This window comes from Mauremys reevesii, linkage group 4 (assembly GCF_016161935.1).
Source record: "Mauremys reevesii isolate NIE-2019 linkage group 4, ASM1616193v1, whole genome shotgun sequence".
NCBI classification, from domain to species: domain Eukaryota; kingdom Metazoa; phylum Chordata; order Testudines; family Geoemydidae; genus Mauremys; species Mauremys reevesii.
The window spans coordinates 18,571,874-18,586,327 of record NC_052626.1 but is presented as its reverse complement, the minus strand read 5'-3'; the positions used below and the strand labels follow the sequence as shown (position 1 = coordinate 18,586,327).

General features: G+C 46.5%; 1 protein-coding gene across 3 annotated transcripts in view; it reads right to left on the bottom strand.

Moving 5' to 3' along the window:
- TMEM179 (transmembrane protein 179) overlaps window positions 1–8,021 on the bottom strand; it is a 29,415-nt gene extending 21,394 nt beyond the window's left edge. For 2 of the 3 annotated variants that reach the window (XR_005598409.1, XM_039538479.1), the window contains exons 1-2: window positions 7,048–7,349; window positions 15–152 (exon numbers count right to left, since the gene is read on the bottom strand). Coding sequence is in view for 2 of the 3 variants with exons in the window: in XM_039538479.1 (XP_039394413.1) it covers window positions 15–152; window positions 7,048–7,349 (440 nt within the window). In the remaining variant the exon portion in view is untranslated. Of the gene's footprint in view, window positions 1–14; window positions 153–7,047; window positions 7,350–7,893 lie in introns of those variants that run through there. The other variant, XM_039538480.1, reaches the window with a different exon arrangement.
- Window positions 8,022–14,454: the final 6,433 nt, after the last annotated feature.

Genomic DNA, 14,454 nt, shown 5'->3' with positions numbered 1-14,454 from the left:
CCTTCAGTACTAACCTATTTGGCATGCTTCCTTTTTCGGTAACAGCATCACACCACATGTTAAATCCTACGCTCACTATAGTGCTAGCAATAAAGATGACAAAAACCACAAAGACGCTGATCAGCAGATTCAGGAAGGCATAAAAGAAAGAGCTGCAATAAAAGGGAAGAAAAATGTAACACATAAACAACTGAAACACAGCATCAGCAGTCTTGTAAGCAGCATGCACTGGGCACATATGAAAGATACCAGTCTCCATTTGAAACACATCTGCTTTAATTAAGAACGCCTAATACTATTGACAGACTAAGGATTATGATGTTGGTTCTTATTATGCCCATCACTTAAGCTCTTCCACATTTTTCTTTTTTTAAATGTAGGAGGCCCACTCTGAATCATAAATAGTAAGTTGTGTGATTGCTCACACGCAGCATGGCTTTCATTAGCTCTAATGATGAAAATCACCATTGTTAAAATAAATGTCATTAACTTAAATTATATAGTAACTGGAGCTAAAATTATTTCATGACTATAGTGATAATTGGGACAAAAATTGCCTACCAAAAGAAAACTAAAAATAAAACAAAATACTGGTGATAACTATAATTATGTTAATCAGCTAAACTTACACTGCTAGCAGCATGGGACAGGACACAGTTCTGCATGTGTGCATAGCAGGTCAGATCCTCATCTAGTGTAAACTAGCATAGCTCTGTTGACTTCAATGGACCTATGTCAATTTACACCATTTGAGGATCTGGGCTTGCATTGCAGCTTAGAATACGACCAGCTATGACATGCAGTTTAGAATCCACAGCCAGCTCAAGGCATATGCTCTGTATAGGATCCTACACTTTTGGGGATACCAGTACATCAACATTTCCTCCAAGTAAGCATCCAGGACCTTCCAAGCTGATGGGTGCTGGGACCTCCCCATCATTCTTAAAAATGAACCATGGGGAATCCTTTGAGTTGTTCATCCCTCCCTACTAGTTGATGGAATCTAGCTGATGAAAACCTTCTAACCTTCCCCTCACCCAGTAATAAAATCTACCCTCACCCCCAATCACTTGTGTCCCAACACCCTTGACATGTCCAAACGTCAGTCTTTCCCACTCTCACGGCTTTACATATGTCTGCCTCAGGCCAAGCGTGTCTTATTTCCCACTGTGTTTGCAGAAACTGGGACTGTCCTTGCCAGAACCTATCCAGCCTGTTAGGATTTGATCACTGACTCGAAAAGCATTTCAGTGTTTAGTTTAATGGAACACTTGAGAAAAAATGATGATGGATTCTTCATCCTTATGAGCTATTTGCTGCTGTTACAGGAGATGAACCTTAACAATCAGTATGGGAAATTCTAGGCCCTTTATAATATCAGGGATAAAATCCTGCCCCCAATGACAATTTTCACCCAATGAGATCAAAGGCAATTCCTATTGCTTTCAGTGCGAGGTGTCCATGATAGGCCCAGCACATTTTCTAGCTGTTTTAGGTCTCTCAGGAGGACTACGGTGTGGCAAGTCTTCCAGAAACACAAGATCTGTCGCTTGGAGCATTCACACTTATGGCCTGTTTCTATTCTTATTGAGGTTCTGGCTGTCACTGGACATGTAAATGTTAAATGCCTTAACTCATGATAATGAGAAAATGAAATATAAATGATTAATACTCAGCATTTAAAGGGCAAGTCAATTAATCCCCAGGACATTCCTGTTAAGCACATAAACAAATTTATTCTCATATTACAGATAGGGAAACTGGGGGGAGGAGGGAGGATCAGGATAAGGGAAAGAATTTAAGTGACTTGACCAAGCCACAAAAGGAGCCTATGACAAAGCTAGGTTTAGAAGTAAGGTGTCCCTGCTCTCTGGCCTGTGCTTAGATCAGTAAATCATGCCCCTTACTAAAATTAAACATTACCAGTTCTTCTTACAGTGATATTGCATGGAGAGAGGAAATGGCAATATACAAATCTATTTGTCAACTATAAAATTAAATGATTGACTTATCAAGTATACGCTGCAAGCTTCAGCTGGGGGCTGATCAAAGACCAATGGGAGTCTTTCCAATCAATTCAGTGGACTCTGATTTAGATCAAGCCCTTACTGCAGAAAGCAGTGGTTCACCCACTTAGTGGAAACAGTTAGCATGAGCATGGAACAGCTGTACTGGGTGTTCGGCACTGACTTTCCATCTACTTTCTGGTGTAATTCAAGATGCTAATAGTCTTTAAATGTGCAGTCTTGGGGTTAGGACTCAAGGTGTTCTCAGTGGAGTGGACCAACTCTAAAACTTGCTCCTTCCGGTTGGTCTACCAGAGCTCAAGTCGGTAAGCTTCACATCTTACAAACGCACCATCATGCATATTGTTTATTTGTCAAGTGCAAACAATGATAACAGTGTGATGCAAGGCTCATCTTTCCAGGCAACCCTTTCATTAATCTACATTGCTGTTCTGTTGTCTTTCTTCTTAATCTTCAGCTAGTTTTCTGTTTATAGTAATTTGTAGCTATATGCCATGCATCTGACTGACAATCAGTGGATGCTCTGTATACTATTTAATAAGGTGAATACCCTCACATATTTTAACAAGGAGTCACTTCTTATTCATCATGGACCCAATCATCCTTCAAGTGAAGTCAATGGCAATGCTCTCATCAACCTCTGTAAGTGCAAGGATATGCAGCAGCATTGCTGCAGAATTTCCTCCTGAACAACCTCCAATCAGTACAGTAAAGATGTACATTGTTTATGATGCCCAAAGAGCACAAATTCCTCTATCTTTCCAGAAATAAAGGGCCATTTTCAGGGTCAGTCGCTCATGCATGTTTGAAACGTTAATGGACCTTTGCTCAGTGTTAACACAGCAAAACTCACTTAGGATGAAAAAAACAAGAGTACTTGTGGCACCTTAAAGACTAACAAATTTATTTTAGCATGAGCTTTCGTGAGCTGCAGCTCACTTCTTCGGATGCTACATTTGCTTTTCAGATTTGCAATGACAAATCTGGGCGTGGGGTGGAACTTTACTTTCCCCGTGTTTTATTAGACAGGCTACATGTTGTCCTGTTTTAATCCATATTTTGACCTTATGTGGTACTAGACTTGCATATTTTATTATAACAATACGCCTAATCTTGGCTTTCAAACACCCAGCAGCCTTCCAAATCCTTTCTTACCCAGATCAGCATTTTATTAACTATGAATAGTGTTACCCAAAGGATAATGCTCAGCTGAAATGGAAGAATTTCAAAAGCTACTCATAAAGAACAAATCTCAACAAAAGAATTGCACAACAAAATAAAATAAATACCCAAAATTGGAAAAAGATCAAAAATCATGTAAGTCTTGTCCAAAATACACCATTAAAAATCTTATTAGTTCTGTTTCTTCCAAATAAGCTGTTTTTAAACTGCAGGAAATAAAATGCATCTGGATTCAATCAAGCATGTATAGCTAATTGAAGATTATGATATTTGTTTAAAAATACTTTTTTTCAAAGAGTATTAAAATGTCTCCTCTTACATTTAGATCTTTTAGGATAAGCTTCAATCCTGAGAAAGCTAGCTATTGTTTTATTATAAATCTGTTAGGGCATATTTTAATATTGGATAGAATAAGGGTGGTCACAGAATATCAGAGAATAATATCCAACCCTATTGTTATTTGCATTACAGTATCACCTTGAGGTCTCAACCAAGATTCATAGATTCCAAGGCCAGAAAGGACCATTGTGACCATCCAATCTGACCCACCTGTGCAACACAGGCCATAGAACTCCTCCCAAATATTTCCTAGAGCAGATCTTTTAGAAAACTATCCAATTGTGATTTTAAAATTGTCAGCGATGGAGAATCCACCATGCCCCTTGGTAAACTGTTCCGAGATTAGGGCCTCGTTGTAGTAGGCACTGAACAAATATATAGCAAGACAGTCCCTGCCCCAGAGAGTTTACAATTTAACTAAAGACAAGACAAAGGGTGGAAGGGGAAATAGAAGCACAAAAAATGATTTATCCAAGGTCACACAACAGGTCGCCAGCAAGCTGGGAACAGTACCCCACTCTCCTGACTCCCAATCCAGTGCCCTAGCCACTAGAACATACAGCCTCCCACTCACTCCGTACATCTTAGTTTACTCCAGATCGGCGGGTAGTGATCGATTTATCGGGGATCGATATATCGTGTCTCGTCTAGACATGATATATCGATCCCCGAATGCGCTCCCATCGACTCCGGAAGTCCACCAGAGCGAGCGGCAGTAGAGAAGTCGACAGGGGAGCCGCGGCCGTCGATCCCGCACCGAGGTCGGGAGGTAAGTAAAAATAAGATACATAGACTTCAGCTACAGTATTCCGTAGCTGAAGTTGCGTATCTTACATCGACCTTCCCCCGCCCCCAGTGTAGACCAGGCCTTTGTGTATTTCTTATTCCACATAATCATTGATTATCATTCTTCCACCAAGTTTCTGATATGCCTATTTATCAATATCCTCATTTAACACCAGGTATTCAAGTTTACCCATCTTAGTTTGTAGACTTCTTGTATTTGTATACAAGAACTTATAAAAATTGTCAATATTTAGTTGTCTGCCTTTATGTGATGTAATTGAATGGGACTCTTTTTTGTTTGACTGTTTCTCTTCAGTTCCTACCTGTACTTTATCAACTTCTATCCTCTCCTCTTTACAGGGATACAGAGTATCCCTTTAATAGATCCTCCCCTCCAGGATGTGTCTATCCCAGCTGTTTACTTCTGTGCACCTGTCAGCTTTATCCCTGCCCTCAGTTTAAAAAGTCCTCTATAATCTTTTTAATTTTAAATGCCAGCAATCTGGTTACATTTTGGTTTAGGTGGAGCCTATCCTTTCTGTGTAGGCTCCTCCTTTCCCAAAAGGTCCCCCAATTCCTAATAAACCTAAATCCTTCTTCCAAACACCATTCTCTCATCCTCGTATTGAGACCTTGTTGTTCTGCCTGTCTAACTGGCCCAGCGCATGGTACTGAAAGCATACCTTGCAGTCTAAATTTGGCCTCCAGAATCTCTTTTCTACCTTTCTCTATGTCACTGATACCTACATGTGTCACGATCACCGGCTCCTCCCCAGCACTGCATGTAAGTCTGTCTAGATGTCTTGAGAGGTCTGCAACCTTCACATCCAGCAGAAAATTCACCATGCAGTTCTCCCGGGCATCACAAACCCAACTATCTATATTTCTAATAATCAAATCCCACATTAATATTGTCTCTTCCTAATAACCGTGGTCCCCTCCCCTGGAGAGGTATCCTCAGGGTGAGAGGATACCATGACATCATCTGGAAGGAAGGTCCCAGCTCTGGGATCATTTCCCTCTGCTCCAGCTTGATGTTCTCCTTCCCCAAGACGTTCATCCTCCTCAGCAGCACAGAGCCTATCAAACTGGGGGTGGGATCGCTGTGCTGTGTCCCTGGCAGTCTTGTCTATATACCTCTCTATCTCCCTTAGCTCCACTAGTTCAGTCACTCTGGTTTCAAGAGCCCATATTGGGTCTCTGAGGGCCATGAGCTCTTTGAGCCAAATGCACACATATACCCCCTGCCCATAAGACAGGTAATCATTCATATTGCATTCAGCGCAATAAATTGAGTAGGCCCCACTCTGCTGCTGGACTTCTGCCTGCATTCTTTTTACTCTTGCAGGGTTTTGTTTGTTCTTGCAGCATTATTGGCCTAAATTTAGAGAATGTTTATCAGGTATATCTGGCTCTCACCGACCCTTCAAACTCCTCTACCAAATTCTGTTTGCTGCTCCTCAGGGGGCTTAGCTGGTTTTTTAAATGCCTGTTCTCCCTGAATTAGTCCCACCCCCTTGCCAACCGACCCTAAAGGGGTCAGTGGTCAAAAAATGGCAGGCTAGAGCATCCCTCGGAAGCTCCCAGCCTTGCCTAGCAGCATCAAGTAGAAAGCAAAACTTCTTGAAGGTTTGACCCTGCTCCAGTTAAGTTGTCAATGCCTTAAATAGAGGAGTCGCTCCTTACGCTCAACGTCACGCCCTTAATGGGAAGGCAAAGGTCCAGATGGAAGTCTCCAGGGGGAAGTGCCAGATCCCAGCTAACACCTTGTTTCCTGGTGACCTCTGTTCACCACCATCCCTGGCAGGACAATGTAGGTGTGTGGACGGCACTGCTGGGCGCTGGCTGTCCCCGCACTGAGGCAGAGCGTAGCCCCCCTCTCCCTATGCCCCCTTCCCTGCCTTGGCCCTGCAGCTGCAGGGCTGCCTCAGCCGGCTGGGGATGGGTGCTGGCAGATGGGGGGGCCGGCTCAGGCATGGGGGGCAGGTTCGGAGGGGCAAGTTGGGGGCTAAGGTTCTGGCAGGGGGCAGGTTTGGGGGCTCGTTCTGAGAGGACAAGATGGGGGCGCAGGTTCTGGCAGCGGGCAGGTTCGGGGGGCGCAGGTTCTGGCAGGGGCAGGTTCTGGGGGGCTGGTTCGGAGGGGCACAGGTTCTGGCAGGGGGCAGCTTTGGGGCATTGGTTCTGATGGGGCTAGTTGGGGGGCAAGTTTGGGAGGGCTCAGGTTCTGGCAGGAGGGCAGTTTGGGGGGCTCAGGTCCTGGCATGTGGGGGCAGGTCCTGGTGGGCTGGTTCTGAAGGGGCAAGTTGGGGGGCACAGGGTCTGGCAGGGGGCAGCTTTGGGGGTGTTGGTTCTGAGGGGGCTAGTTGGGGGCAGGTTTGGGGGCTCAGGTTCTGGCGGGAGGGCAGTTTGGGGGCTCAGGTCCTGCGGGGTAGGGGCAGGTCCCGGTCCCGGTGGGTGGGAGCAGGTCCTGGCAGGCTGGTTCTGACGGGGCAAGTTGGGGACAGGTTCAGGGGCTCAGGTTCTGCCGGGGGCAATTTGGTTGGGCTCAGGTCCTGCCCGGTCGGGGCCAGTCCCGGTCCCGGGGGGTGGGGGCAGGTCCTGGCGGGCTGGTTCTGACAGGGCAAGTTGGGGGGCGGGTTCGGGGGGCTCAGGTTCTGGCGGGGGGGGCAGGTTCGGAGGCCCCCCAACGCACCCCACCCCGTTAGTTACTTACTCCTCGTGGCCCTTGCAGAGGAAGAAGAGCGTCCGCCAGGCCTGCGCGGCGGCCAGCAGCAGGGAGAGCAGCCCGGCGAAGACGCTGAAGCGGCAGGCGGCCGGCGGCCCCCACTCCTGCACGGTGAAGCGCTGCCGCTCCGCCGTCAGGTTGGCGCTGAGCCACATGCCCTCGGTGAAGAGCAGGCAGCGGCCGCGGCAGTCGTTGCTGTTCTCGGACAGCGGCACCACCACCACGAAGCTGCAGAGGAAGGCCAGGAAGTAGCCGACGCACTGGGCGAAGAGCAGGTTGCTCAGCGCCATGGCGGGAGCCTGCCGCAGCCGGCCTGGGGGGCGGGGAGCAGGGGGGGAGGATGCGCGCTGGGGACCCCTCCCCCGGGCTGAGCGCGGGAGGCCGGGAGCCGCGGCCGGGCTGCGCCACCCAGCTGCACAGCGAGCCCAGCCTCTCCTCCTCGGCCCCCCGGCTCCGGCGCAGCCGCCCCAGGCCCGTGTCCTCGCCCCACCCCCGAGACTCCAGGCCTGCAGAGCAGGTGTAGCCGCGCCGCTGGCAGCCGGAGCCGGCCTCCGCCCCGTGCAACCGAGCTGCCACCCCCGGGCTGCACCCAGCCAGCGTGGGGCGCCGAGCCCCGCAGATCCCTCTGGCCGAAAGGAGCCGGGGTCTAGCCCCGGCCTTGTGCGCCTCCAACACCCGGCCCAGCTGAGCCACCTACACCCAGCACCTGCCGCCTCCCAAAGGTTGGCCCTGACCGCTGCCCCGACCCCCCAAGCCCTGCACGTGGAGAACAGGGCTAGCCGCTCCTTGCGGGCCTGCCCCCCCGGCACGAAGCCTTGTGTCCCAGCAGCTCACCTGCTCTGTTTTCAATCCCTAACCCCAGAGGTCTTGCCATTAAATAGAGGGAAATTACATCTGCTGCACTTCCACAGCATAAATCCAGCTCCCGAGTCAGTAACGGTCCGGAGTGCATGTTCAGCACCTACCGCCTGCTGGGGGTTACCAGGTTCAGGCCTTTAGTAACCGGACGGTATCACCCAAACAGGCAACACCTGCTGCCATTTGTCCTGGGTGAAAAACAATCCGGACTCCAACACATCCCACTGCAAGAGCAACAGCAAGGCAAATACCTCGAGCTGACACCTGGGCCATGATATTTTGGCCAAAAGCCACTACACTTTACTGCATAAATACACACTCCTAGTCCACTATAAAACCCAGTCCCTGATACATCCTGGCACATAAGCACTTGAAAACTCCAACAAAATCCAACCCACTTTTGTTGTTTTATAAGGGGACATGCAATAGGGAGCAGCTGCCTCTTTTCTCTATTTAGCTGGTAGAATTTGGGTGTGTGTGCTAGAAAAACGTACTGGACTAAGCAGGAGGCAGGTACCACACTGAAGTTGTAGTAGTATCACCAGGATGCATCAGGGTCCAGACATTTTTAGCCCAGAGGAAGCAGCTACACTTGTTTTCTGGCTAGGCAGTGGAATTGGGGGAGATTAGGACCAAAAATTGGCAGGATCCATCCAGCTGCTGGACCCAGCCGTTCTGCCAGGAAGGGCTGGGGTTTGAAGTGTTTTGGCGCTGGAGGAGCTGCCCTAGGGGAATAAGATAAAAACTGCATCGGCTATAGGGCAAGCTCACATCAGCACCAGGGACAGCTCTGCTGCTCCGCTTACAAGCCACTGCAGAAGAGCATCCAGCCGTGGGCCTCACCTACAGACAAGAGGCTGCTTCGTGCCTGGATAAACCCCCAAAGAGCCCCTCACAGGGAGAGATTAAAGAGGAGGCTGCAGACCTGTATCACAGGCCTGATTCTGCAATCCCTTATACTGGGTGTGTCAGCTCAAAATCACTTTGGTGGAGTTACTGCTGAATGACACTGTAAGAAAGGTACAGAATCTGGCCCTTTGGGGATGAAGCTGGTCTCATTACATCCATTTCTGCACTGGCCTAGCTTCATCAATGCCAGTGGAGTTGTGCCAGATCAACACTGGTGTGAGAGAGAACAGGATCTAGCTCTGTGCATTTCAACTGCACTTCCACTATATTGTGTGCATTATTACTTATTGATTTCCAAATAAATCTCTGTTGCATCGAAGGTGCTGTCCCAGGGTTTGAGTACATGCTGCTCATCACCTACCACAGATTAATTAAGATTAGAGGAAAGTGTCTTCAGTCTGACTTTAAGCATCTGAAGGGGCTCACATGGAGCTGGATTGTAACCTGGCAATGCTGTCTGAGGAGGATCCATGCATAGCCCCAGTGTAGAGCTGTGCCACCTCAGGAGCAGGGCTGGACTCTGACTGGTCCTTGTCTCCCTCTTGCTATCTGCATGAGCCCTTTTCCTCACACAGCATACTGCCCCCCCCATGGGACAGCTCAGCTGTTCTGGGTGAAACATACGCTCCACTGACCCTCCACTCCCCCGGTCACCAGCACAGGAGGAGAGTAGTAACCTAGCAGCAGCTGCTCTCCCTCCTTCCCCTAGTCCCCCTATGCAGATCATGGCAATGTAGTAAATCACATGCAGGAGGAAGGGGCTCCCTTATACCTCCTTACGCCTTTGTGTGGGCATGCAACCATTGATCACAAGTGAGCCCATAGGGATCTCCAAAACCCATTTGGAAGGATTCTCATTGACTTCAGTGAACATCAGATGAGAACCTGATCTGCACAAGTCTGTGCCAGCAGAAGCGGGGGGCGGGAAGGGTGCACAGCACAGCAGGGCCGCAAGGAGACACCACAGGTAGCAAGATTTCATTCATCTTCTTCAGCAAATTGCTGTCCTGTGCACACATGCTACTCCCCTTCTCACACCAACTCATCCCCCACCTGAGCTCACTTCCTACTTCCCAGAACACAGATCACTCCAATCCCCACTCATCCTAAATCACGTCTCACCTAATCCCAACTCATTTCCCATTTCAACTCACCTCCTAATCTCCACTCATCCCCACAACATAGATCACCCCAAGCCCATCTCCTCCCAAATCACAGATCACCCCAATCCCAGTTTATCCCTGCAAGACACGTCATCTCTAATCCCTTCCCATCTCATCCCAAATCTCAACACCAATCATGCATCATGTCACTTGTGTTTGGTGGAGGAAGAGACTGAGAGTGGGCCTCCTTATACTAGATGAAGTATCTGGGACCTCAAATTTAGGTATGCAGCAGCCATTTTGCTAAAATACAGCTATTTATCTCCTCTTATGTGAGCAACTGTCGACAGAGACCTGAAGCAGCAATTTGTTAGCAAATATAGCTGCTACTTACTCAAGTGTGTATGACCGTATCAGCTTTAGGTAGAGGTACATGCTGATTGGGTTTCCATTGAATAAATGAATTCATTCATATTGTAAATCATATCCAAGCAGTATTACCTTAAAGTCTTTCTCTGCACTAGTAGGAAAAGAATATTTCTTGTATAGGCCCCTGTGATAAATGAAGGGGGTGTGAGGGTAGCTCCCTTTTATGGACACCCAGCCAGCCAATTAGCTATAAAATCCCTTTTCGTAGCTGTTCTCTACTTGCTTTACCTGTAAAGGATTAACAAGCCCACAGGTAAAAGGAAAGGAGTGGGCACCTGACCAAAAGAGCCAATAGGAAGGGTAGAACTTTTTTAAAATTGGGAAAAAAACTTTCCCTTTGTGTCTGTTGTTGTTTTCCGGAGAGCGGAGACACAGAGCAGCAATGCTGCAAGCAGCTTTAAAACCAGGTATGAAAAAGCATCAATTCATACCTCAAACCTACTGATCTGAAACCCCACATGTGTAAGTAGATGAGGAATGTCTAGAAAGATGTGATTAGGTTTATTTCTTTTATTTTGTAAGGCTTGTGGGATCCTCTGTGCTAACCCCAAATGCTTTTGTTTTGCTGTAACCTTTAAGCTAGACCTCAAGAAGCTTTTTTAAATCTAGCAAAAGCCAAAGTTCCAGATGTATTTTCTTTCTTTTTGTTTTTAATAAAATTTACCTTTTTAAGAACAGGATTGAATTTTTGGTGTCCTAAGAGGTTTGTGCATATGTTGTTTAATTAGCTGATGGCAACAGCTAATTTCCTTTGTTTTCTTTCTGATCTCTTCCTCGGACAGGGGTGAAAGGGCTTGAGGGTACCCCACAGGAAGGAATTCCCAAGTGCGCCTTCCTAGGTTCTCAAAGGGGTTTTGCATTTGGATGGTGGCAGCGTTTACCAAACCAGTGTCCCAGCAGTAGCTTCTGGGGTTATTCTGCCTCATGCAGGTAGAATATCTGGATCATACCAACCAACCCCAACCAAGAAGTAGAAAGTGATCATCATTATTAGAGTGAGTTGCAGAGGATATGTTAAGGTGTTCATAAATGAAGAATAACACAGCTAGATCCAGGAGCATGCCGAAAGAGCAGAGTCTGTCTGAAACTTTGCCACATGAAGATGAGATAAAAAAAATGCTGTTTCATTGAAATAAAGTCACCTACACCATTGTAAACCTCGTAAACTAGTATTTTTCTTGTGTTCATGTTCCAGCTTTGGTGGCTGATGGACCACTTCTGCCTGAGCTTTCCTCTGCACTGCTCCCTTACCTGGGTTAGCAAGAGCCTTGCGATACTTTAACAGGGAGCTGGGGCTCCATGAGGGAGCTACCATTGAAGCAGGTATGCAATATGCTTCCACTTTGCCTGTGCACTATGGGGGAAGAGCCTGCAATAGCTCACATACATTGTCAACATAGAGGGAAGCAATCGGAACCAGCCTGAGAAGCAGGCATTGAATGCATGTTTGTCCAGCTCCAGTGGCGGAAACAGCCCATACAAGTAGCCCAGAGAGGTTGTGGCTTCTTTTGCAGCCCATACACTGAGTAGTAGCCATGGGATTCAGCACTCACGCCCTGAGCTCAGAGACTTTTTTCTACACAGCAGTTGGTTACACATACACGTGGTAGCTCAGTTCAAGTTAGCACCTGAAAATAGTGCTGTGGCCATCATGGCATGGGCAGTGGCTCAGGCTAGCTGCCCAGGGACATAGCCAGGGAGCTGGACAGGACTGTACTCAGGTGGCTAGCCCAAACCAGCACCACTTCCACAGCCACAGTGCTATTTTTGTGCACCAGCTCAAGAAGAGCTAGAATGCGTACATGCACCCATACTGGGAATTACACCAAACCCAGAGAGAAGCTGTCCCTTGCCAGCTCCTCTGAAGAAAGAATACTTAGGCTTTAGGTAGATAAAGTGAAGTTTGGCTGTAGAAGAGAATAAACTCCAGAGGGACTTAAGCTGGGGAATGGAGAGGGTGTGTTCAGCATCATGCAGAAGTCAGTCCAAAGCTTGTAAATTCCCTTTTATTTACCCTAAAGAAAATTCACATGAACAAAAGATGCTGTGAGCTCACTTGCTGCTGCAGCCTTTTTGATAAGCAGAAGACAACCAGGATAAATCAAGATCAGATATGCCAAGTCTGGATGTATTCCCCTTTCCCCCATATCTCTCCTGTCTAAATCCCTAGGGGGCAAGTAACGGCGTACGAACCGGATTGACAGTGTGAGTGATGGGTGAGTGCATTTTTGACTGTGCACCTCCATGCTCCCTCTAAAGTCATTAATTATTCTATCTGACATAAGCAGTGCTCTCAAGTTGGTATTTGTAAGATAAGTGATTAATTTCCTCTCCTCCAGATAGCTCATTAAGACATGTTTTATTACAGTAAAAGTTGCTGATGAATTAATTAATCAGGTAAAAACATTTTTGTGAGCATTTATTTATCTTCCATACATGGTTGCTGTTGTCCAAAAAAACCCCTAATTACTGTACATTTAAAAGATGAGCACCACCTCAGTGTCAGAAATGTTTTGTTTATATCGTGAATCAGACACAGAGACACGTCTGGAAAGGGTCTGCCATGGGATCAACATTGCCACATTCCAGACAAAGAGAAAAAGTTAGAATTGCTGCTGTCACAACAGCTCATAACATCTGCAGCCACAAGGGCTACAGATTTCACAAGCATACTTCACAAATGCTCAATCTTCCCATTAGGTGCTACAAACCAGATAAAGATTCTATCCTGTTTTTATATTATATTATTAAATTATTATTAAAAGAATAAATTATTGTTATTAATAATAATAATTAATAATTTGACAAGCATTGCCCCAGGAAGACTGTCCTCTGATAACTACAGGAAGTGTCCCAGCATCAAGCATTCAGTACTGACACTGGCATAATTACCATAAGTACCACATTTTGGAAAAGGGTTCTTACGATAATCACTATATTTAAGAAGGTGACAGCCACTAGTTCAGAGGGTCTATAGACAAAATACCCTAACTGTCAGCAGCCTGTCAGATATGCTTTTCTTTGCAACTACCTGCAGCAGGATGAATCTCTCAGCACATCTCATCTAGGAGTATCTTGACATTTTGCACTTTTTGTGGGGAAAAAAAACATTTTAAGTGCCTCCATTCTGGAACCAAATCTGTCCTGTCTTCTAGGAGATTACAGCCTGAGAAGGTGCAGTGGTGATTGATGTTAATGGAGCAGTTATCACAAGACAACTGAATGTCATTAACATGTCCAAACGCATTGACCATTCTGTTTTGATATCCCAAGAAAACAAACATTTTCCATTCCGCTCACAGCTGAATTGAAGTCAAGACTCAGCTGAGAGAAAACGCCGTTTTAAAAAATGCTGTCATTTCTTTTGCTTTTCAAAACAGCATAAACAGAAGCTATGAGTGACTGACAGACTTCAAACATCACACACTAGGCTTAGGATGAAACTGAAGCTTCTTGTTGCAGCAAAGGAAAACAACATTTTTAGTACCCTAAAAATAATGAGAGGGAATGATGGCGAACCTATGACATGCATGGCCAAAATGGCATGTGTTGATGCTGCTGTAATGTGGCCTCGAGGGGGACCGGGTCAGTGGCAAGGATTGTCAATACACTTTTGAGTATCCAATGCCAAATTCTTCCAATGATTGTGTGGACAGAACTAAAATCCAAGCACTGTACTTGAGGCACCCCAGAGGTTGTCCTGGCATCAGGCAAGATGATAGGCCAGCATCACAGAGTTGAATCTGAAAGTAATGTGGAAGACTGGGATAACATAAAGGAGAGGAGAACTGAAGAGAGAGCAGTAGAATGGGAAATCATTGAGTACGACTGAGCAAAACCGGAGCTAGAGTGAAGTCATAATTCTGCATCTCTTTTGATTAAAGAAGCCATTGTGAACGGAAACTGAACATTATCCAACCATTATCTTGCCCCTGGAGCTTAACTTATTGCTGCTCAAACTAAAGCATCATGCCACATGATAGGCTGAGGTCATGCAGCAAATGAAATCTCATTCAGTTCCATAAACAATACAACACTAGATCTGGTCAGTACTTGTGTGGGAGATAGACAAGGCAAACACAGATGCAGCAAAAAA